General features: G+C 49.1%; 1 protein-coding gene across 1 annotated transcript in view; it reads left to right on the top strand.

Moving 5' to 3' along the window:
- Pcnt (pericentrin) overlaps nt 1-24,848 on the top strand; it is a 109,614-nt gene that overhangs the window by 32,032 nt on the left and 52,734 nt on the right. The window contains 10 exon segments of the mRNA XM_051153263.1: nt 1,154-1,718; nt 3,292-3,498; nt 13,315-13,466; nt 15,654-15,805; nt 16,132-16,364; nt 17,591-17,753; nt 18,382-18,594; nt 22,839-23,068; nt 23,625-23,741; nt 23,848-23,868. Of these exon segments, the coding sequence (XP_051009220.1) occupies nt 1,154-1,718; nt 3,292-3,498; nt 13,315-13,466; nt 15,654-15,805; nt 16,132-16,364; nt 17,591-17,753; nt 18,382-18,594; nt 22,839-23,068; nt 23,625-23,741; nt 23,848-23,868 (2,053 nt within the window).

The following is a 24,848-nucleotide window of genomic DNA, read 5'->3' as shown; positions in this document are numbered from 1 at the left end:
TGGTGGCAGCTCTTGGCAGCCCTGAGTCCTCAGGCTGTAGAGGCTCGGGTATAATTTCCGAGGGACTGCTGAGTCTGCTGGTGGCCCGGCCCCACTTTGTTTCCCGCCTACCCCAGCTTCTCAGCATCAGCGTGCTAAGGAGTTCTTCCTGAGATTCAGGCTCATGTGGCCCATTAATGTCTGGGCCAGATGTCCAGTTCCACAGGACCCTCGCGGTCCTGCCTCACAGAAATCCTACAGCAGAGTAGCCTGTGGAAGGCCCATGGCTGAGCTGCACACATTAACCCTGAGCCCTTGGGACTGGGAGATGCCTCAGTGCTAAGAGAGCTCCTTGTGAAAGCACTGAAGACCTGAGCTTGAATCTCTAGCACTCGTGACAAGCTGGGCGTGGCTACACGCTGGGCGTGGCTGCATGGACAGGTAACTCCACTGCTTGGGAGTGGAGACTGGTAGATCACAGAGGCTCACCGTTCGGCCATCTTAGCTAAAACAGTGAGCTCCAGGTTCAATGGAGATCAGAGATCAGGAAAGGCAGATACTCAATGCCAGCCCTGGCCTCTGCATGTGTGTACACGGCGCGCATGCACACACGCACACGCACATGCGCGCTCTCAAAAGTCACAGCTCATGTGGATGCAAAGTTAACAAGCTTACCATGGAGCATAGCCTGTTGTGCCAGGGACCTTGGTGCTATCTGGTTGGTCATAGTTACAGAGGTGGGATCCTCGACTCTCATTCAAATTAAGCCTGCCTTCTCTTCTAGGCTAGCTGTGGTTCTTTCCCTAGGCCCTTGGGCTGTTTGGTGGCCCAATGAGGTAATAACCTTCCTCACGCGGGCACAGAGAATGCTGTCACAGGGGACCTGTCGAGCCTACCACTTGGGTTCCTTCCTGTAGGGATGTGTGGGTGTGTATTTTCTCTATGGGTGCTGTGCCTTCTCTGCAGTCTTGAGAACTGGTGACACCGTGGCTCTGTAGAGTTACTTGCCTTGGCGTTAGTCAGGCTTCGTATGGCCCCTGAGCTTCTCCTAGGGAAGGTCCAAATCCAGGATCCAGGCAGCTCCCTGCGGGAAGTGTATCTTGTGGCTCAGCGGGGCCAGGTACCGTGCAGCCACTTGCCCTATTGCCCGTGTTCTCCTTGAGTGTTGTCTCAGGTTTTTGGAAGAGCGGAAAGCGATCATGGAGAAGTTTGCCGAGGAGCAGGATGCCTTTCTCCGAGACGCCCAGGAAAAGCACACCAGTGAGCTCCGCCTCCTGCAGCAGGGGCACCAGCAGCAGCTCCTGGCTCTGAGGATGGAGCTGGAGACCGAGCACCACTCTGAGCTCGCCCAACAGCTCGCCTCCCTGGAGAGCAGGCAGCAGCTGCTGCTCGAGACGCACGTGGCCGACCTGCAGCGAAGACACAACGCCGAAATGAGTGCTTTGGAAAAGAGACACCTGTCAAATCTGGACGCGCTGGAATCCTGTTACCTGTCCGACGTTCAGACTATTCGGGATGAACACAGGAGGGCTTTGGAGCTCTTACGAGCCGAGCTCGAGGAACAGCTACAGAAAAAGGACTCATCTCACCAAGAGATTTTGACACTCGAGTTGGAAAAACTTAAGCTGAGACACGCCGAGGAGCTTCAGTCTGTAAAAGATAGCCTAAGAATCCAAGCGAGTGCCAAACACACAGAGAAAGCAAAGAGCCAGGCGACTGACTCGCAAGGTGCACACCAGGTGAGCTGCCAGGGCCTCGTGCTGTGACTCAGGGCAAGTCTCCTCAGTACTCACGTATTGGCCACATGTTATGTGTATCTGGGCCTTTGTGTACATGACTCCACGTGTCTTGTTTACACATCTGAATGTGTCTGTGAATCATGTAACTATGTCTCTTGTGCCTGTGTGTGCCTGTTTGTGTATATGTGTGTGTCTCTGTCGTGTCAGTGTGTTGTATGAATGTGTGTGTCTGTGCCTCTTGGATGGTTGATGGTGGTGGTGACTGACGGTCTCACTGGAGATGATAAATACTGCTTTTTTAAAAAATATATATGAAGAGCAGGGATATGGTGGAGAATTTCTAGTAAACTCACAGTTTAGTTGCCTCGTGTCTGTTTGCAGGACTCGGGAGCCTGTGATCATGAATAAGCCAAATCTAACGTAAAAGCATGGAGTATGCTTTATGCTTCTTCTGCCCTCCTCAGATGGCGGGGTCTGCCTTCCTGAATGGATGAGGCTGTTCTGCGTCACGCACGGAGCAGCTGGGGGTTCCTGGGGTGCATCACGCTAATATCTCAGTCACCCGAGAAAGCGGAGCCATTCCATTTCTCTGGCTGAGTTAGGAGAATGGTTTGGAGCTGCCCGGAGGCCTTCGCTCAGCCCATCCCCTGAGCTGCAGCCTTGGTCTCAGTAGACTTCCGTTTGTACTCGCTGTAAACCAGTGCAAGTTAAGGGACTAGATCTTGTTGCCCGTCCACAGATCTGAACCTGTAAGTCATCTTCATTCGTTTGGTTTGAAGAAAATTCAGGTCTAGGCTGGAGAGATGGCTCAGCACTCGCTGTTCCTCCAGAGGATCCAAGTTTGGTTCCCAGCACCCATGTCAGGCAGGTTACAGCCACCTGTAACTCCATCCCCAGGGTACTCAACACCTCTGGCCTCATGGACAGGTGTTCTCATACCCATACCCACACGCAGACACATACCTCATGTGATTAAAAATAATTGAGATGGGGCAGAGCGATGGCTCCGCAGTTAAGAGCACTGTCTGTTCTTCTAGAGGCTCTGAGTTCAATTCCCAGCAACCACATGGTGGCTCACAACATCTCTACTGGGATCTGATGCCCTCTTCTGGCATGTAGGTGTACATGCAAATAGAGCACTCATATACATAAAAATAAATCTTTTTTTAAAAAGAAGAAATACATCTTAAAATTGAATTTAATCCAGGATAATATTCTTTTTTTTTTTTTTAAATATTTATTTACTATGTATACAGTGTGCATTAGATCACATTATAGATGGTTGTGAGCCACCATGTGGTTGCTGGGAGTTGAACTCAGGACCTCTGGAAGAACAGTCAGTGCTCTTAACCACTGAGCCATCTCTCCAGCCCCCAGGATAATATTCTAAAAGCAGAAACATGCAGATCACACACAGATACTTATTTTAATGGCTGAACTTTATTGGTGGCAGAATGTAATTACAGGAAGCATTCGGAATGGTTGCCACTTCTTGCACATATTACGCTTCTTGGGATGAGGAAATCTGGGCTAGGCCTATGGCTTGACCCCTGTGGAAACTCTCTCTCAGCAGGAGGAACTGGCCATGGCTCTGCACAGTCCAAGGCACCTTCCTGAGGAGGATGGAAATGCAACGCTGGGTGGTGTGGGTGCCGAGGGCCTCCTGCACCGAGCTGTGCCTCAGGAGCTGGGAGACCCACACAGTGCTGAAATGCAGAAGCCACAAGCAGAGATGGCCAAACCTCAGGAGCTGCAGGCATCGCAGGACCAGGCAGCACAGGTAAGCATTTCCACGTATAGTCCCATAGGGTAACGCTTTCGGTGACTCCTGTACTAACTAGGGCAGGCCGTTGATGAGCGTAGTGGAGCCATTGGTCGTGGGTGCTAGGCTCTCTGCTTCAGCTCAGCTCAGTGGGGACCAGTGTTTTGGTTTTGTGTGTGTGTGTGTGTGTGCATTTGTATGTGCGTATGTGTATGTTTGCATTCATGTGGGTACACTTGAAGAGTGTGTGTGTGTGTTTTTCTGTGTGTGTGTGTGTGTGTGTGTGTGTGTGTTTGTACACGTGTGGAGTCCAGAGGTTGACTGTTAAATGTCTTCCTCCATCACACTATTTTTTTTTTCTTTTATTCCTCTCATAAGTTACATCCCGACTGCAGTTTCCCCTCCCTCCACTCCTCTCTCCACTCCTCCGACTCCCATTCTTCCCACGTTCCACTCCTCCTCTGTTTCCCTTAAAAAACAAAACAAAACAGACTTCACAGGACTATCCTGTGAGTATGGTCGAACAAGTTAGAACAAGGTGGCACACGCACTCAAATCAAGGCTGAACACTGCAGCCCAGTAGGAGGAAAATGGTCCCAAGTTCATGCAAAAAGGTCAGAGAGGCTGCCTCCCCCTCTCGTACTGTTGGGAGTCCCACCAGAACACCAAGCTACTAAACCGTAAGGTTTATGCCGAGGGCCTAGCTCAGCCCCAGCTCAGCCCCACACAGAGTCTATGTTTGCCACTTCAGTCTTTGAGCCCCGGTGACTCCTGCTTAGTTGATTCTGTGAGCCAGATCCGTCCATCTTACTGATTGAGGTTGAGTCTCACTTGAATCTAGAACTCACTGCTTCGGCTAGTGTGGATGGCCAGGTTGCCCCAGGGACCCTCCTCTGCCTTCTGCACACTGGGGTTCTACGCAAGCCCTCTCGCTCTTATGTGGTACTAGGGATTTGAACTCTTGTCCTCATAGTTAAGGCAAGTACTCTACCTGCTGAGCTATCTCAGTGCCTGCTCACAAAGACAGGACACAAGTGAACTGCCGATTCCATGTGGAAAGAGTAGAGCATGCGATGGAGCCAGCGGCTGTGTGTGGCTGTGGCAGTTGACACAGAGCAAGTGAACACACTTGGAAATCTACACACACGGTATGGTTTCTTTTTCAGAATCTAGTCTCCCATAGTGTAATATACTAAAAGGTCACCCTGTCAGGTCCAATCCTGCCTGTTGGGACTGCACATATAGGCTCATGTGTACACACACCTGTGTACACAGCACATGCGTGTTTGTGTATACATATACGTAGAACACAGTATGTGCCGTGTTCTGCATTCTGTACGTGTATGCTAGGCCTCCCCCTCGCCGCTGACGTCACCTGAGGACCCCTGAAGCTCACCTGCCTGGGTGTTCTTAGGTTGAAAGGCTGCTGTTCCACAATCTTCTAGGACTGGAAAGAGAAGAATTCGGTTGCCTCAGACTAACTGGGTGTTTCTGTGCCAGTTTGTTGAGATAATTTATTTTTATAAATATTGTCTATTGAGGTGATTTTTAGAAACAAGGCTACAGGCTAGAGAGATGGCTCAGTGGTTAAGGGCCACTGGCTGCTTTCAGAGGACCTGAGTTCAATTCCTAGCGTGCACATGGAAATTGACAATGGCTATAACTCCAGTTCCATAGGGATCCGATACCCTCTTTTGGCTTCCATAGGCATCACGCACACAAGTGACACACAGACATATGCAGGGAAAAGTCCTATTACATAGCAAGTAAAACCAATAAAATGTATTAAAAATAACGACCTGAAGAGTGCTGAGAGTGGGAGAAATGGTCCTGTTCAAAGAAGAGCACACACACACATAGGTAACGTTATACAGACCGAGCAGGTTCCACGTATGTATTTAGGAATATATATGTACATATATGTATGTAAGAACAATTAATGAAAAAAGAGGCCACGAATTTGAAAGAGAACAGAGGGGTATTATGGAAGAGTTAAGAGGAAAGAAAAGGAATGGGAAAATGGCATAACTACATTATAATCTCAGAAAATAAAAGAAATAATTTTTTTAAAAACTTTAAAAATTCTTTTATGAGCTGGGCATAGTGGCACATACCTTAATCCCAGCACTTGGGAGTAGAGGCAGGTGGATCTCTGAGTTCAAGGCCAGCCTGGTCTACATAGTGAGTTCCAGGCCAGCCAGGGCAACATAGAGAGACTCTTTTTCAAAAACAAGCAAAAATTATTATGAAAAAGCATAAAGCCAAGGTTAAAATCATACATATTTTTATCTGTCAGTAAAGCCCTCAAATTTGCCTAGGTTTACTAGATTAATAAGTCATAGTTAGAAGAGATCATTATAAAAGTAAAAGGGGCCCAAAAGTGAGACCCACTCCTTGTCGTTCATTTACAAATCTGGGTGGTGGCCTTGGGGTCCTGCTCAAGGTGCAGCCCTGCAGGGTTGTTGTAAAGTGGCCAGGATGGTCGCTGCAGGGCAGTCCTGAGGTGTGGGGTGCAGAGGAGATCTGGTTTGGAGGGCAGCCTTGTTTTCAGGGCTATAGTCTGCTCCCAAGATTGAGATCCACCGTCAGGATGTGAGGTGTTGTCCTGAGCTGCCAGTGTGCTCAGCCAGTGTCTTGGTTTTTTTTTTTTTTTTTTTTTTTTTTTGCTCAGCCAGTGAGTATCTTTAGTGATCTGCTCTCCTCTTGCCAATAGCTAGCTCTTACCCATCTTTGTTGCAACACATGGAACTGGCTTTCAAAGCTATGTAGTGAGTTTGTTTTCTGGTTCTCTGTGCTTGCCTTGGGTGGTAATGGTGTTGGGTGCTCCTGGAGGCATTCATGGTAAAGCTGTCAAGTGCTTGGGGCATCTGTGGCTACACAGCGGAGTGCTTGGCAGTGTCTGTTGATGCCGTTAGGTGCTTGAGGTATCTGTTCATTTCTAGGTATGGTGTAGCTTTGTTCCTTTGTCTCCTTGCCTGGAGATGAGCGAAAGTGATGCCTTCTCATGTGGGTGGCTGTGTACAGCTGATTTCTAAGAAAGGAGCAGCTGGGCTGTGATGACATAGGGTTGCTACTTTGCTACTTTATTTTATTTTAAAGATTGTTATTGTTGCTGGCCAGTGGTGGTGCACACCTTTAATCCCAGCACTCGGGAGGCAGAGGCAGGCAGATCTTTGTGAGTTCGAGGCCAGCCTGGTCTACAGAGTGAGTTCCAGGGCAGCCAGGGCTACACTGAGAAACCCTGTCTCAAAACAAAGAAACAACCCCCCCCCCAAAAAAAAAGAAAAAAGAAAGATCATTACATTTTATGTGTGTGTGTGATATTTTGGGTGTGGAGGTCTGAGGACAAACTCTAAAAATCTGCTCGCCTTCTACCCCGTGGGTTTCAAGGACTGACTAGATGGTCGGTCTGTATAACAAGCACCTTTGCCCACCAGTTTGTAAGCCCTTGTATTAATGTGTTTTTGGTTTTTGGTGTGTGTGTGGTTTTCAACATACACAAAATTAATCCTACTGCGCAGCAGGCCACATGCGGTGTCGGTGACCAGTGGCCCTAGCATACCATCTCCACGACCCATGCTAACCTGGAAAAGCAACAGGTTTGTCCTTTATCTCATGCCACTTCTGGCTTAAGCTTCTGCCTCTCTTTGGCTGTGGTGGTTGTATAACTCAGGATCTGCACAGGGCTTTGTGTGCATGGAGCCTTGTTAATTCTCACTGCTGCGATGACCAGCCTTTTACCCTGTGCACTGGGTCTGTGTGCGCAGGTCTGTGAGCAGAACCAGTCGTGCCACGTGGTCAGACTTGCCTCAGCTGGGAGATGTTTCCTCCAGTGTCTTCGGGGACAGACAGCCTCTCAGGGTGCCTCCCCAGGATGCCAGGGCCAGTGTCTCAAAATAGCAGGGACATGCTATCCTTGCTGTCCTCCAGGCTCTGTTGAGCCACAAATATCTTGCACCTGTCTGGAGCGCAAAGCCTCTCGTCGGCAGGCTCATTTAATGGAACGCTCATAGTTCTATCCAGAATACCGCCTTTTGGAGTTTGCTTGTGAAAAACAATCTCTGAAAACGTAAGCTTGATTTCTTTTCAATAGAACTGGGTGTCCCATGAGGAAGGCTCCCTGGCTACTGACCCTAAACTAAGCAAGGCCTGTGGTCCAGAAATAGCTGTAGAGTGGCCAGTGGGGATGGTCCAGGGACATGTCATATTTTCTTGTATAAAGAAACCGGTTCCTAGGCTAACCTTTGAAAGTGGAGAGAGAGCTGTGGTCAGTTTTCTATAGTTCGTGTGTCTGTTCTTCACCTCTGGCAACGGTGCTCTCGCTCTCGCTCTGAGTGGCGCAACGGGTGCTCTCGCTCTGAGTGGTGCTCCTTGTGTGCGGTCTCTCTCCCTGTTGCTCCTTCCCAGGCGTGTTGCTTCTGTTTTCTAACGACTAACCTGGCTGCGATGCTCTTCTGTAGTTTTGTGGGTGTTTAGAGTCATCTAAAAGTAGCTTTTGTTTTATTAGTTACTTTTTTGGTTTTTCAAGACAGGGTTTCTCTGTGTAACAGCCCTGGCTGTCCTAGACATGCTTTGTAGATCAGGCTGGCGTCTCTGCCTCCTATCCCTGGTGTCTAAGGTTAACTTTTTAAAAACATTTCTTGAAAGATTGATTTTTATTTTTCGCTTGTGTGCATGCGTACCTGAGACTTTGGAAAGGCTCTTTACAGTAATTTCCTTTGCTGAATTTTATGACTTTCTCAGTAGAAGTCTTGCCCATCTTTTATTAGATAGATTTGTACTTAGAGATGTGGGCTAGAATTTTAGGCATTTTGTTTCTTTGTTTGAAATGAGATCTTACTTTGTAGCCTAGCCTAACTTGGAACCTGACTTTCTTGTCTCTGCCCTGCAACAGTACTGAGGTCTGAGGTTACCTGAGCATGTGGCCACACCAGGCTTTTTGCCTGTGTGCTTGGGATTTGAACTCAGGTCCTTATCAAGGTCAGCAAGCACTTACTTACTGAGCCATCTTCTCGACCCTCAATTTAATTTTTTTAAGTTACTAATTTAACTTTAAAATTTTTTTCTCTTTATAAAAAGTATCAAATTTATTTCAACATTCAGTTTCATTTTTTGAATTAAGATTATTTGAGCCTCACACTGGTGGCACACCCTTTTAATCCCAGCACTTGGGAGGCAGAGGCAAGTGAATCTCTGAGTTTGAAGCCAGCCTGGTCTACAGAGCAAGTTCTAGGACAACCAGGTCTAAGCAGAGAAATCCTGTCTCAAAACCAGAACGAGAACAACACCAAAAAGCAGAAACAAAACAAAAAGAAAGACCTTCAAAAAACCAAACCAAAGCCAGGTGTGGTGGCGCATGCCTTTAATCCCAGCACTCGGGAGGCGGAGGCAGGTGGATTGTTGTTAGTTTGAGGCCAGCCTGGTCTATAAAGTGAGTCCAGGACAGCCAAGGCTACCCAGAGAAAGCCCTATCTTGAAAAACCAACCAACCAACCAACCAGCCAGACTATTTGACGGTGACTAGAACTCAAATCTATTATAGAGGCACAGAAACATTAGTAAGGATTAAATGTTGCAGTGACTAAAGTTGCTGGACCATGCATTTAGGAAAGCCACATTTAATAGTAGAAAAGCTGTCTGCCGTTGATAAAAGTGCACTTCTGCCTTTTTATCTAGTCCCCACTGTCACTACTATGCCATAGTTTCCCAAGTTTCAACCTTTTTCACTTATGAAGTAGGACTTCATGAGTAAGCAGGCACTGTGGCGTAGCAGCTGTAAACAGGCGGGAGGGAAGCAGGAGCAGCTTCCACAGAGTCAGGAAGTCATCTGACAGGACACTGGACTTTAGTTTTTGTGTTTTGTTTTCGAGACAGGGTCTCTCTGTGTAGCCTTGGCTGTCCTGGACTCACTTTGTAGATCAGGCTGGCCTCGAACTCACAGCGATCCGCCTGCCTCCGCCTCCCGAGTGCTGGGATTAAAGGCGTGCGCCACCACGCCCGGCTGAGACATTGAACTCTTTTGAAGTCCTAGTGAGCACAAGAGTGAACGGAGCCCAAGGGAGGAACAGCACTTGGCACTTCTCACTGCTGCCTACAAGTCACATGACTTCCCATGGCCACGCCTTGAAGAAAACGGCCTTGTGAAAAGTACGGATACAAGATTATTCTTGGTGCTGTTCTACGTGGTCGAGATGATGAGCAGCCTTTATTAAGTCAGGTTTAAAAGTCACCGTTGGTCTCACAGGCTCAGGTTGGGGACATAACTTGCTAATTTTACTTTCAGAAAGTCAGCAATGCTTCCATTCTGAGAAGTGAGCGATAATGATTTTAAAACGTGATTGCTCTACTGTATCTTTTAAATCAAAGTAAACTTTTCATCTCAGAAGGAAATTCTTTTACGTCCCCAATATCCTCTATCCAGAAGTGAACCCCACCGTAAACCACCGTTTGGATAGGATTCATGATCTAAAGGCACTTTTCCCCGTGTGATGTTTTTACTTGAGCACATAAAATCCAGAATGGCAAGTGACTGTCAGTTCTAAATAATTCTTACTTCAGGTTGAGATACAAACACACTTGGGACCAGTAGCATTTAAATTTTTTTTTCTTCAGATTTTAGAATATTTTCACGATATATTTAGGATGGGATAAGGTTCTAGACATAGAATTCATTTGTATTTCTTATAGCTTGAAGGTAATTTTGTGTAATATTTTTAGAGCACTTGTGTTTTGACTGCAACCCACTCATAAGATGCAGTGTGGCATTTTCCACTTTGGCATCACGTCTGAACACAGGCATAGATTTTGCAGGCTTGAATGTTCACGTTTGGTGTGTTCCCACCTGTATGATAAATGCTAACTTAGAATACCTGTTGGTAGATACCAACAAACCAGTTTCCAGCCCTAAAACATGGTTCTTTCATACAGTCAGAGTGAATTTACTCAGTCATCTACCATGAAATCGAGTGTGACTGCAGTGATCCCTTTCAAAGCTGCATAATCTGTGAGGTGATTTTTCTCTGCTTATACATACCGCTTGTTCCTTCCATCCTTTTTTAGTTGTTTGGCTCTTGCTCCCTCCCCCCTCCCGCCCCCCTTCACCCCCCCCCCCCAGATGGGATATGTCACCTAGTCCAGGCTGGCCTAGAGCTCCCATAGGCACGTCAGTTATAGGTGTAGTTCCTATCCTTGGCCTTTCTTTCTTTTCTTTTTGGTTTTGCAAGACAGGGTTTCTCTGTGTTAGCCTTGGCTGTCCTGGACTCACTTGTAGACCAGGCTGGCCTCAAACTCACAGCGATCCACCTCTGCTTTCCAGGTGATGGATCAAAGGCATGGACTACCACATCTGGTGTGGGGGGGGCACCTTTCTTTTTAAAATCCAGTTTTACTAAGATATTTGCTTGTACTTCTTTTCTTAATAAATGTTGCTGGTGGTCTCTTAGCCCAACAGCCCAAATGTGAGTGGATGGATTGAGATTATCAGGCAGACAAAGCTCTGTGAGAATGCCAGCCACTAGTCATGGCTATAGCCACTGCCAGGGCCACTCAGAGGTGCAAACATGCATGTGCCAGGTGTCTACTGCTCACCAGCAGTTCTGCCTTACACTGTCTAGGACGTAGCTCCACGTGCTGGTAGCGTTCGGTGTGGTGCTGTTCATTTTCTGCCTCTTGATCATAGTTTCCTATCTTGAAACTTACCTTTCCTGCTGCTGCTGCTGCCTCTTCTTCTTCTTCTTTTTGTTTTTCTTTTTTGAGACAGGGTTTCTTGTGTAGCCTTAGCTGTCCTGGACTTGCTTTGTAGACCAGGCTGGCCTCGAACTCACAGCGATCCGCCTGCCTCTGCTTCCCAAGTGCTGGGAGTAAAGGTATGTGCCACCTGGCCTCCTTTCCTGCTTCTTAATTTACATATTAGCCCATCTCTTCCATTGGCTTTACGGAATCTGTATTTTTGTGGTCTCTCCACTGACACTGAGTTGATACAGAATTATACCCCTTCTTTGTCTGGTCCGCTTTCCTTCCTTCCTTCCTTTCTATCTTTTTAAAGATTCATATTTGTGTGTGTGTGTGTGTGTGTGTGTGTGTGTGTGTGTGTGTGTGTGTTGTGTACACGCACATGCACGCAGGTGTGTGCACAGCAGCCAGGAGGTGTTAAATGTGATCTTCTCTCACTCTCTACCTATTCTTTTGAGGCAGAATATTTACTTGAACCTGGGCTTGTGTTTTCTCAGCTAGACCGGAAGCCACCGGGGCCTTGTGACCCTCCTGTCTAACCCTCCTGGAGCTGGATTTATGATAGGTTGTTCAGGACCCTGGCTTGTTAGTGTGCTGAGATCTGAACTCCATCCTTATGACTGCCCAGATGTTTTTAACTGCCATGCCATCTCTCTAGCATAGCCTGTCTAATTTTTGTGCTTTCTAGGTTGTTGACTTCTCTTGGGCCGTTGGCCCAGCTGTGACCTGCTGTGGCACTTTCATGTCATGGGTAGGTATGTGGCAGCTTGGTGCTGCGCAGTGCACAGCTTGGGTGGAGGCCTCTGGCCTTCGGCTCCTCGTGTCTTATCCTGACCTGGAGCGTGTCAGCACATCATCAGCTGATCTCTGCCCTGAGACAGATGTGGATGTGCACTGGGAGGTGGGGGGTGGGGTGGAGGGGTGCTTCTGATGGTCAGAGAAAGATGCCTGCTGTCTCCACAGGTGTTTGTGTGTGGGAGTCATGCTTTCCTTTGTACTTTTCTCTGTCAATTGGAGGATGCCCGTGTTTATGTCAGCAGACTCCTGGGCTCTTGGAAATTCTGTCAGTCACAGCTGGCCCAGGCCAAAGACCCTTGGCTTAAGGGTGCTGTGGCTGGTATCTTTCCTGCGTAAGCTAAGCTACACCAGATTGTTGGGGCGGGGGGGGTCTGTGGCTATGGACAGCATGGGAAACCCACGCAGCCAGCAACAGCAAAAGCCAGTCTACCTGCTACCTGTCCTGACCAGCCGAGACAACGAGCCTCTCGGTTTTTTGTTTGTTTTGTTGTGTTTTTGTTTTTTGTTTGGTTTTGTTTGTTTTTTTCTTTTGAGTCGGTGTCTCTCTGTATAACCTTGGCACTACGTAGACTAAGCTGGCCTCAGACTCAGAGATCCTCCTGCCTCTGCCTCCTCAGTGCTGAGATCACTACCTAGGCTTGCCTTCGTTTTTGAAGAGAAACATGTCAGATGGGTCTGTGTCTGCATGGTGACTGATTCCATTATGAATGACTAGGCACAGGGATTTTTATTTTGAATTGTTATTTATAAATGAATCTGCTCTTATATTACCCTGGTATTAGGGATAAGTAGAAATTATATATATTTCTTTGGCAAGTAATAAATGAAGAAGAAAAATAGTACTTGGACCTTGATCGCCCTCGAGTTCCCTATTTGTTATTTTTTCTTTTGTTTGGTTGTTTTTGTTTTGTTTTGGTTTTGGTTTTCTGAGACAAGGTTTTCTTGGTGTTAGCCTTGGCTGTCCTGGACTCACTGTGTAGACCAGGCTGGCCTTGAACTCACAGCAATGTGCCAGCCTCTGCCTCTCAAGTGCTGGAATTAAAGGTATGCACCATCACGGCCAGCTTGTTTTGTTTTTTGAAACGGTTTCTCTGTGTAGCCTTGGATGTCCTGGACTCCCTATGTAGACCAGGCTGTCCTTGAACTCACAGAGATCTGCCTGCCTCTGCCTCCCAAGTGATGGGACTAAAGGCTCATTTGTTATTTTTTTATTAAGTGTAATATAAAGACTGTGATGGAACTTTCCAGCACTTACTTGCTTTGATCAACTTCCTTTAACTGAGATTTGGCATTTCCTCTCAACAGCTGAAAGGCCAGGTCTTGTCCTTGAGTCGGGAAGTCGAAGATTGCCGAGCGGAGCTGGAGCGGCTGCAGCAGAGGAGGGAGCGAGAGAACCAGGAGGGTGCTACACTCATCTGCATGCTCAGGGCTGACGCGGAGCAGGCTCAGAGCGAAGGGTCAGAGCTCCCCTGCCCCCTGCTGATTCCCTACAGCACACTGCTGCTTCCCTACTGCACACTACTGCTTCCCTACAGCACACTGCACACTGCTGCTTCCCTACAGCACACTGCACACTGCTGCTTCCCTACAGCACACTGCACACTGCTGCTTCCCTACAGCACACTGCACACTGCTGCTTCCCTACAGACACTGCACACTGCTGCTTCCCTACTGCACACTGCTGCTTCCCTACAGCACACTGCACACTGCTGCTTCCTACTGCACACTGCTGCTTCTCTACAGCACAACTGCACACTGCTGCTTCCCTGCAGCACACTGCTGCTTCCCTACAGCACACTGCACACTGCTGCTTCCCTACTGCACACTGCTGCTTCTCTACAGCACACTGCACACTGCTGCTTCCCTGCAGCACACTGCACACTGCTGCTTCCCTACAGCACACTGCACACTGCTGCTTCCCTACTGCACACTGCTGCTTCCCTACAGCACACTGCACACTGCTGCTTCCCTACTGCACACTGCTGCTTCTCTACAGCACACTGCACACTGCTGCTTCCCTGCAGCACACTGCTGCTTCCCTACAGCACACTGCACACTGCTGCTTCCCTACTGCACACTGCTGCTTCTCTACAGCACACTGCACACTGCTGCTTCCCTGCAGCACACTGCTGCTTCCCTACAGCACACTGCACACTGCTGTTTCCCTACAGCACACTGCACACTGCTGCTTCCCTACAGCATATTGCACACTGCTGCTTCCCTACTGCACACTGCTGCTTCCCTACAGCACACTGCATACTGGCTTCCCTACTGCACACTGCACACTGCTGCTTCCCTACAGCACACTGCACACTGCTGCTTCCCTACAGCACACTGCACACTGCTGCTTCCCTACAGCACACTGCACACTGCTGCTTCCCTACTGCACACTGCTGCTTCCCTACAGCACACTGCACACTGCTGCTTCCCTACAGCACACTGCACACTGCTGCTTCCCTACAGCACACTGCACACTGCTGCTTCCCTACAGCACACTGCACACTGCTGCTTCCCTACAGCACACTGAACCACTGTCTTGCTTCCCTACTGCACACTGCTGCTTCTCTACAGCCACACTGCACACTGCTGCTTCCCTGCAGCACATGCTGATTCCTCAGCACACTGCACACTGCTGCTTCCCTACAGCACTGCACACTGCGCTTCCATACAGCACACTGCACACTGCTGATTCCCTATGCACACTGTGCTTCCCTGCCCAGCACCTTGCTGCTTCCCTAAGCACACTGCACACTGCTGTTTCCCTACAGCAACACTGCACATGCTGCTTCCTACAGCATCTTGCCACCACTGCTTTTCCCTATGCACACTGCACATGCTGCTCCCTACAGCATACTGAACACTGCCTTCCCTACAGCACCATGTGCTTCTCTACAGGCATCACTGCACACTGCTGCTTCCCTACAGCCACTGCACCACTGCCTGCCTTCCCTACAGCACACTCACACTGCTGCTTCCCTACAGCACACTGCACACTGCTGCTTCCCTACAGCACACTGCACACTGCTGCTTCCCTACAGCACACTGCACACTGCTGCTTCCCTACTGCACACTGTTGCTTCCCTACAGCACACTGCACACTGCTGCTTCCCTACTGCACACTGCACACTGCTGCTTCCCTACAGCACACTGCACACTGCTGCTTCCCTACAGCACACTGCACACTGCTGCTTCCCTACAGCACACTGCACACTGCTGCTTCCCTACAGCATACTGCACACTGCTGCTTCCCTACTGCACACTGCTGCTTCCCTACAGCACACTGCACACTGCCTGCTGTGGGGCTTCTGTGCACATTGACACCTGGGGCTTGGAAACACTCACCATGTTGCTCTCTAGTCTTAAAGACTTAATTATCTATACCTGACACTTTAACAGCTCTTCACATTTTACCAGAGTATCAAGTCCTATTGTGTTCCCTGCAATTACCACTCCTCAAAAAAATTTAAAAAATAAAAATAAAAAAAGGCATTTCTTGTGTTAGTTTAGTGTGAAGGTCAGAGAATGGTGACCTTTGTGACACTGTCTTGGGACTTTGGACTCTACTTGACATTGTGAACATGTGATTAGCATTTTGTGAAGGGCCAAGAATGGCTCTGATGACAGACAGTTGTTTCCTATCTTAGGAAAGTACTCCGAGATGCTCTGAGAAGACTGCTTGATTTGTTTGGAGAAACACTGAAGGCAGCTGTGACCCTAAAGAGCCGAATCAGTGAGCGTGTGGGCTTCCTCCTGGACCATGTGGATGCTACAGATACGAGCGATGCCCAGTTAGCAGGTAAATGCACCAAGATGGGCTGCCTGCTAGGGTCCGTCTTCCCAGGGTATCTGGGAAGAGAACGCCCCCAGCAGCTTTGTTCCCTGTCAGTTCTCATACTCTGGGAGGACAAGGATCCTGGTCCTCAGCATTGGTTGCTATTTTTGCTAAGGAAGTAAGCTGTCTGTCTCCCCCACTCCCACCTCTTGTGCATGCACATGTATACACATACATACGCACACACACACACACACACACACACACACACACGCACCCCAGGTCAGTCCTAACTGGGTAGCGAGCTCACTGAGCGAGGATGTGGGTATCTGCATTTGCTTATCTTTCAGCTGCAGCCCTTGGCGATATGTGGTCTGACGAGGGTCTCCTAGAGGTAGACAGAACTTTACCTGAAGGGGCAGAGACATCGTCAGTGTCTGAAATTAGCAGTCATGTATGTGAAAGCTTTTTCCTGAGCCCTGCAAATGCCCTGGAATGCGAGCAGCCGATTAGGACAGTCTACCAGAGTCTCAGCACGGCTGTGGATGGCCTCCTGGAGATGGCGTTGGACTCTTCTAAACAGGTGAGGCCCCAGCCCCGTAGCAGAGGCCACCGGACAAGGGCTAGACTAGACAGGGTTGCACGGACAGCTGGATGGATGCTTCTGTTCCCACAGTCTCTTTGGTGTTTCTAATTCTCCTTCCAGCCCCCAGGCTACGGTGAGTAGCCTGACCTGAATCTGTGGGTGTTCCCAGGATCCCTTCTTCCGCTGGGTGTTTAGAGGCAGAACCCCCAATCTTTTCTGGATGCTGTTTGCTTTCCCTTGCTGACTTTAATCTGTTCGTGCTGAGCACGCTTTCATGTAAACTTCTCTAGCCGAACTCTTTCTAGACTAAAATTCTCAAGGAAGCGTCCGGTGAGAGCGACAGCTAGGATGGTGGTTCATATAACTGCGTCAGAACACAGTTCTGCACTGTGGGTATGGTCCATTGGTCAAGCCCCGGACTGATCCTCAGAGCTGTATAAACTGGCCATGGTGGCCCATGCCTGTAATCCTGGCACTTAGGAGGTAGAGACAGAAGGATCAGGGGTTTGACGTCATCTTCTGTTTCATAGGCTGGATGAGAGCCTGTCTCAAAAGCAGCACATACTTTTAATCCCAGCACTTGGGAAACCAGCCTGGTCTGCTAGCAATTTCCAGGCCAGTCAGGGCTATAGTGAGACCTTACTTTAAAATAAAAACCAATACCACCAACAACTAAAACCTGCAAATCCACTTTTTTCGCTTTACTGCATACTAATGGTTTATATTTGGAGATTATCACTAAGAAGTGGAATTTTTTGTTAATTTCTTAGAACCTTGTAGGTAATTGGAAATGGTATGAAATAGAAATATGAAGATGGGGAAAGCAATAAATGAGATTCTTGTTTCCGAAGTTAGCTTAGCCGTTAACAAAGTGTTTCTGTGTGAACCATTGCTGGACCTGGATGCTGTGTAGGGACTATGCAGATAGAGGCCCATTTAGGCCTGTAGTGTCCTGGAAGCCCTAGATGAGACACAGCTGCTAGGAGGGGATGCCTAAGGAGGAACTGTTAGCCTTATAGACGCTGCTCTGTTGCCATGGCACTGTCCCTCAGCACCAGCTTTGCTGGCGATGACCCTGGGCTCTCAGCATGTTAGAATTCTACTGATGCTCACTTAAGCTCCCCTTCCCTCCCCCTGCTCCTCTCCCCTCCCCTTCCCTGCTCCTCTTCATACTCTCTGTATTTTTTTAGATGTAGTTGTGATTCTCAAATGTATTTCAACAGCTGGAGGAAGCACGCCGGCTCCACTGTTGTATTGAGAAAGAGTTCCGTCATCAGAATGAGGGGATGGCGCAGGCGATGCAGAAGCAGCAGGAGCTGCTGGAACGCCTGAAGGAGGAGAGTGCGGCCAAGGATGGGCTGGTACTGGAGTTGCACACGGCAGAGGGTGAGTGGCACACTGTGTGACTAGGGGTGGCATCCTGCCTTGACCCTGTTAGGCATGGACGCAGATAATGACCTTCCTGCGGGAAGTGAGAGAAGCAAGGCCTTCACAGCAGAATGCCTAAGCAGACCTTGTCAGGGCGAGGTACCAGCTCTGCCCCTCAGAGACAGTTTTATTTGTAAGTTGTTCAGGGAACCCATGTTGATGATGGGCCTGTTTGTGGGCTATACAGGGCCCCGGAATGCCTGCTGTCACTCGCTGTGCTATAGAAGGCTCTGGAATGACTGCTGTGAGTCAGTGTCACAGGAGTACCATTAGCACGCCATCTCTCAGCCATCAGGTGGTGCCTTGCTCTGCCCTGGCCATTCTGCACACGGATGCTGTTCGGCGCCATTGCACAGACGAATGGGCTTGCTGTTGCGTAGTTCTCGTCAGGGATGAGGCCTTGTGTGGAGAAGCAGCCTCCCTCCCTGAGGGTTATTCACCCCAGCCTCCTCACCAGGAGGGACCTGCTCCGACCTTCCAGTACAAACCACATCAATGTTTTGTCCAGGGCCCCCAGAGGTCTCTGTCATCCGTGCCCACGGGTTGGTGGGTTGGCGTGCCTCGCTGCACTTGGCCTGTCTTTTAGGTCTCCTGGAAGGCTTCAAGGTGGAGAAAGCCGATCTGCAGGAGGCACTGGGCAGAAAGGAGGAGTCGGAACAGCAGCTGATCCTGGAGCTGGAGAGCCTGCGGGAGCAGCTGCAGCAAGCAGCCCGGGAGCTGGCTACTCTGAAGGAGGAAAATTCGCTCTTGTGGAACCAGAAGGAAACTTTGACTAATGAAGGAAAAGAAAGAGAAGCTGGTGAGAAATGTGGCTCGTGGAAGGCTGAATGGGATTGGGGGTGCAGCGACTGATCCCCACTTGCATGGAAACCTGGCCTTTGCAGAGACGGAAATGCAGACAAAGCAAGGAGGTGTGTCTGGAAGGTTCCAGGATTGTGTGGGATGTTTTATGGCAAGCTCAGGCCTCAGGAAGGACACCTGGGTAGGAGGCAGCATCCAGCTGTCGTGCAGTGGTCCAGAGGGAAGTGGTCTTCTTGAATGACATTGCTAATGAGCTGTGCCTCTAGGGAAGGACATGCCAGTAGGACAGCTGGTTAAATGTATCAAGGTCTGGAAAAGGAAATAAGTGTCTGGTGTTAGTTTTGTTAAGTAGGGCATCTGTGCCGGCTGTCTTGGGATAAGCTGAGATAAACAGCTTAAATGAGGGAAAGTTTCTTCTGGCTCCTGCCTGGTCTTGGAGGTTTCAGACGTGAGTTCTTGGCCCACTGGGGTTTGGGCCTGCAGAGAGGCAGCCTGTGATGGTGGGAGTGTGTAACAGAGGAAGGCTGCTCACTTCACTGCAGTCAGGCAGGAAAGAGAGCGATCTCCTTTTTATAGCAAAGCTCAGCCCCAAGTCGTTGCGCTGTGACTCTACCAAAGGGTTCATCTACTGATGAGGCCAGAGCGTCAAATACAGCCTCTCCCAGAGCACAGCTGTATTTGGGATCACGCCTGTCCACGTAGGAGCTTTTGAGGAAACATCAAAGATTTAAGCCATCACATACTTTCATCAGATCTTTTTACTTCCTGGAGACGCAAGGTCTTACTGCGTTGCCCAGGCTAGTCTTTTAGCTGTCTTCCTGTCTCAGAGTCCTGAGTGCTGGGATTATAGCATGCCACCATGTCCAGCCGGGGTTTTTTTTTTTTTTTTTTAGGTATTTTAGCTGTAAATGTTTAAAATGAAAATGGATTAAACAAGAAACCTACAGTGACTTAACAGGTTATTTTGGATTCCACTTCTGTGTGTGCCTTGCCCTCTGTGTCTTCTTTTCCCGTACATTTTCTCCACACCTTTATTTTTGGTTTTCCTTTTGTGGGAAATAGCTGGGCCAGCGGGACCCTTGTGCCCAGTTCTCCTCCTTGATGCCTGAGGCCGTAAGCATCGCTGCAGCCTGCTTCCCTCTGTCCCCATCATGTGTGTAAGCTGAGCTCGCTATTCATGGCCCATTCAGTGAAGCGTCTTGCTGTTTGTTAGGTCTCTTTTTCTGGATCAGTTCTCAAGAGCTGGCCCCTTCTTGCCACACCCTGTGCCTGAATCCTGTCCCTGGACACCTTGCGTTCTCTTACCCATGATGCAGCAGGTAGAGTCCCAAGTCCCAGAGGCCATGGACCGTTTGGCAGCCTTGAGAAGTGGCCCACATGCCTACTCTGGGTTTCTCTGGGAATCTTTTGGGGCTGCCACTGCTCTTCCTCTACTTCTTTGTCTCTGGCAGTCACCAGAATGTGGCCTGATGTTCTGGGCAGCACTTTGCCTGGGTCGTGCCTATGTATTCCAGACAGAGACCCAGCATGAGGTTGGGCCAGCCCAAGGACATGTCTTTGGCCTTCTGCTCTCAGGAAATCTCTTCTCCATTGGGCTTTGTCACTGGCAAGCTCTTGGAACTTCTCTGGGGTCTTCTAGGCTGGAACTCACTTGAAATAGGTTACCCAGCCTTAATTTTCGCTCGTTTCTTTACCCTTCCACCGGGGGGTTGTGGCTCTGAATTGGTTCCTATCCAGCCAGCCTCTCTCACCACTGCACCTGAGCTTACCTCAAGCCACCAGTGGTCCCAGGGCTCTTGAGAATTCCATGCTGCCTCATTTCTCTTGGGTATTTCTTTATTTCTTTAGGCGTATGTTGTGGCTGCTTTGCGGGTAGTCTCATTTTTCCCTGCTTTCTCTGAAATGAACTCCTGAACTTCCTGGGTACTAGGCTCCATGCCCACTTGAGGGCAGCCAGCGGTGTCATGGCTGCGCAGCCCGCATGCTGCCTGAAAGCTGCTTGCTGGCTTTTGCTTACTCTCTGGTTCTGGGTGTGGGGCTGGTTTCTCTCTCTGTGATGCTTTCTTTCCCATTGTAGGTGCTCCCGTCCCTGCAGCACACAAGGATGCAGGTCTGTAAAGAGTGCGATCTGCATGATGTACTATATGTCTGCATCAGATCTTTCACCTTACTAAGAGGAAAAAACATTTTAGAGCATTTTTGGCAAATTGTTGAATGATATTATAACCTTTAATAATATTCATAAAAAACTGGCAGAACTATCCCATTTTAATGTTCCAGTGATATTTACACTTTCTTTGATGACTTCCACAATTGCAAGTCCTGTCTATGCTGTTTTGGCAAGAATTGATGCCTTTTAACCGTTACGCTGTTTGTTGGGTCGGGTCCCTGTACAGAGCTCCTGGCACTGGGGAGGGGCTGGGCCTGCCTCTGGCTCTAGGCCTTGTTTGACTTCCTATCAGGTCCCCTCTCCACAGCCCCCCTCCCAAGCCATGGCCCCCCCACTGAGGTGACATGGAAGGTGCTGTCATCGGGCCTCAAAGGGGCCTGTGTGTTTCTTCATGACAAGATAGTGCCTGCTGGCCAAGCTTAAATCCTCTTCCTTAATGACAGTTTGTAAATGACGTTGTTATAACTGCATGCTTAAGGACAGGTTACTATAACTGCTGACTTCTAAGCATGACATTTGTTGAGAATGTTACATTCATGGTAATAGTTTGTCAGGAAAGATCGAGTTTTGAGTGCTCGTCAAATGAAAGTAAGAATTTATGAAATTTGTTGGGACGGTTGTGCACGCCTTTAATCCTAACTCCTGGGAAGCAGAGGCAGGTGGATGTCTGAGCTCCAGGCCAGCCTGCTCTACAGAGTGGACACTCAGGGCTGCAGAGAAACCCTGCCTCAAAAAAATTAATTAATTAAATTCATATTTCTGCCTTTTGATAATCACTCAGGATTTGTCACTAGTGAACCTTTTGTTCCAGAGGCTTGCTAATCTGTAGTTTCACAATTTAGACGGGGCCCTCTATTGGTGCCTTACTTCATTTGCGTTGTTGAAGCCCTTGAGGATGAGTTACTATCCGTGTGTTTATTTTGTGGTACCAGTGATCAGACCTGGCACCTACAGCACGGGCGACAAGCCCTCACCATCACCCCAGCTCTGGCCTGGGTAACTTGTAACCAGTAGAGACTGGTGACTGGAGGCCAGCAAGTCCCAGGTGCTGGCAGGTGTGTGCCTCCAAAGGCACAGCCCTCTTCCAAGATGGTGCCTCGGATGCCTGTGGCACAAAGCTGAGGAGCCAAGAGAGGGACCCTCTTTTCCTCTTGTTGGAGGGAAACTCATCCGTGAGGGTAGTTATAGCCCAGAGGCCCTCTCAGAGCGGCTTCACATTGGCAAGTAAGTTTGAACCTGGATTTTCCATGGGACCAACGTGCAAACCCTAACTCTAGTTATTTAAACCAGGTTTTGGTTTCGTAATTGCTGTTTGTCTTCTCTGAGGTCCGTCACAGTCCTGACACTGCTCTCCGGAGCTGCTGGCTCCCCTCTGCACTAAGCTGTCAGCAGAGTGAGGCTTTAACTCACGCTGGCTTCCGTGTTGGCGACCGCACATGCAGACAACAATTTCAGAATGTTATGGCATATTGCTGATTTGCCAAGACACACTTTTGGGGAGTGTGGGGGGGCGGCAACTGTGACAGGGTCTTCCTATGTAATCCTGGATGTCTTGGAACTCTATGTAGACCAGGCTAGCCTTGAACTTAAACACTTTCACCTGCCTCTGCCTCCCAAGTGGTGGGATTAAAGGCTTGTACCACTACTCCTGGCTCATGTTAGGCGTCAAATTTTAGCCCCTTTTAAACTAAAAGGTGTGAATTTTGTTTTCAGAAGTAAGTTGTACTTTCTGAGACCATCTTACAGAGTTGTAGGTGTGTGAGGGTGTGGGCTCAAAGTCTGTGTGGACACAGGCTGGCTCAGGCCGCCATTGTCACAACTCTGCAGAGGCAAGGGTTTGGGAGAAGAGATGAGGCTTGGCATTTTCCCAGGGATCATGCCAGAACCTCAGAGGTCAGCTGATGTGACTGCTCTTTCCTGAGTAGTCCTCTGCCGTTCCGGTTTGGGGTCCCATGAGCAGTTTGCCAGGGCCTGGCACTGACAAATCACCATTCTTGTTTCACGAGCCCTCCTTGGTGCAGTCCATGCCCTGAGGGAGGAGGACTCCATATCTCTTTGCTTGGCATCCCCAGCACTGCAGAAGGAAGTGGAAGCTCTTACCAGAGACCAGTGGGAGGCCAGGAAGCAGTCTGAGAAGGACCGCGCCACCATGCTCTCCCAGATGCGAGTCTTGGAGTCGGAGTTGGAGGACCAACTTGTGCAGCACCGGGGCTGTGCCCAGTGGGCCGAGGAAGTGGCCACCCTGAAGCAGCAGCTGGCTGCCCTAGACAAGCATTTACGTAGCCAGCGGCAGTTCATGGACGTAAGAAGTTCTTTTGTTCACATCACTAAAATGTCTTAGAGCAGGGATAGCTTCTTCCACACTGTCATGTTGCAGGCTGGCTGTGTAAGGCTTACTTAGATGAATGGGCCTTGTCACCTTGACTGTGGTGGTTGCTTGCAACCTGCCTGCATTTTGTGAAGGTGATTCTAAGTGAATATTCTGGCATCTCCTAGAGCCACATTTCCTCCTATGGTCTTTGGAGAAACCTCTGGCAGCCCAGCTGTGTGCTTGCTTCCTAGGAAGTGTCCATAAGCCTATTTCTACAGAAGGCAAAGCCATCTCCATCCTTACGTTGGCTTCTTACCCAACAGTTTCAAAATGCTGTGACTTCGTCAGAGATCTATATCTCCTTTGCAGTTTATTGTTAGATTACTTCCCTGAGCCCCACTTTGAAAAACTGACCATGGCAAAGACGGAGGTGCTGTTACTAGGTCAGCGGACACGTGTGATATGCGGTTGGAGCCTCATTCCTTGGCATTGTCACATGTCCCCTCCCCCCCAAAGTACGGTCCTCACATGAGGCTTCCGGTTGTAGGAGCAGGCTGCTGAGCGCGAGCATGAGCGTGAAGAGTTCCAGCAGGAGATCCAGCGGCTGGAGGGGCAGCTCCGCCAGGCAGCCCGGCCACGGCCTCCCGGGCCCCGCGACAGCCAGGTAGGTCAGGCTGCTGTGTCCCACATCTGTGGGTAACTGTCTACTGCAACATTTTAAAGCTTTGTTCTTCTTTACATTTTGCCTACCGCGGATGTGGAAACAGCAGAGTGCACAGCTAGATGAGGAGGTAGGATGACGGCATCTCTCTGCTTTGGTCCCTTCTGTCCGCGGATGGCTTGCAGCTTCCTAGCACAGCTTTCTCTCACCCTGCATGGTGGTTTGGGGCTGTGCGTGCCCGCCCTGCTGCTTGCTCGCTCTTTGTGCTTTTCGTTTGGGGCTGTGGCGGTCTGCAACCCCTTGTCCCAGGTAGCTGTGGTTGATTTGCTTACGCGTTTTTCAAAATTAAACTCATTTCAAGGAAAGAATGGGTTCCCATGCAGTCGTGAGGAGTAGACCTAGGTCTCTGTTGAGCTAGAGTCCTGCTCTTCAGCCCTGTACTAAAGGGATGCTGTGGGACCCTTTTGCAGCCTCTCAGTACCACATGCCTCCTGATACCTTCCCATAAGTTTGTTTCCATAGAATTACATGTTGAATATAAAACAAGAACTGCAGCCATTGAACCAGAATGGAAGATGACACATAACACATAATTCCCTTTGGGGATGACATTGAGTACAATGGGTGGGTTTCAAGGCCATGATGGGGTCTCCAGGTGGGAGAGACAGCATCAGACAAGTGTTATAGGGATGATATATAGAGACTACGCGCTGTGGGACTTCAGAGGGAGGGAGAGGCTGTCATTCAAACGCTAGGAAGGACCTTCAGTAAGCGTGAGAGTAAGGGGCTGGAAAACGGCTTTTTCAGCAGCCACAAGTGCCGGCTGCTCCTCCAGAGGACACAGGTTCAGTTCCCAGCATCCTTGAGACAGCTCACAACTAACCATCCATTACAGTTCCAGGGGAATCTGATGCCCTCTTCTGGCCTTCATGGGCACTGCATGCATGTGGTGCAAACATCCACACACATGCAAAATATAAATGAAAATTTTTTCTTTTTAATTTCTTTCCTTCCTTCCCTTCCTTTTGTCCTTCTTCATTCCTTTTTTTTTTTCTTGAGAAATAGCCCTGGCTGTCCTGTAACCCACTAGGCTTGCTTTGAACTCCCAGA

The sequence above is a fragment of the Acomys russatus genome, chromosome 11 (genome assembly GCF_903995435.1).
Source record: "Acomys russatus chromosome 11, mAcoRus1.1, whole genome shotgun sequence".
Classification (NCBI taxonomy): Eukaryota; Metazoa; Chordata; class Mammalia; order Rodentia; family Muridae; genus Acomys; species Acomys russatus.
The sequence above is the reverse complement of the archived record's forward strand: the minus strand, read 5'-3'. Positions and strand labels throughout refer to the sequence as shown.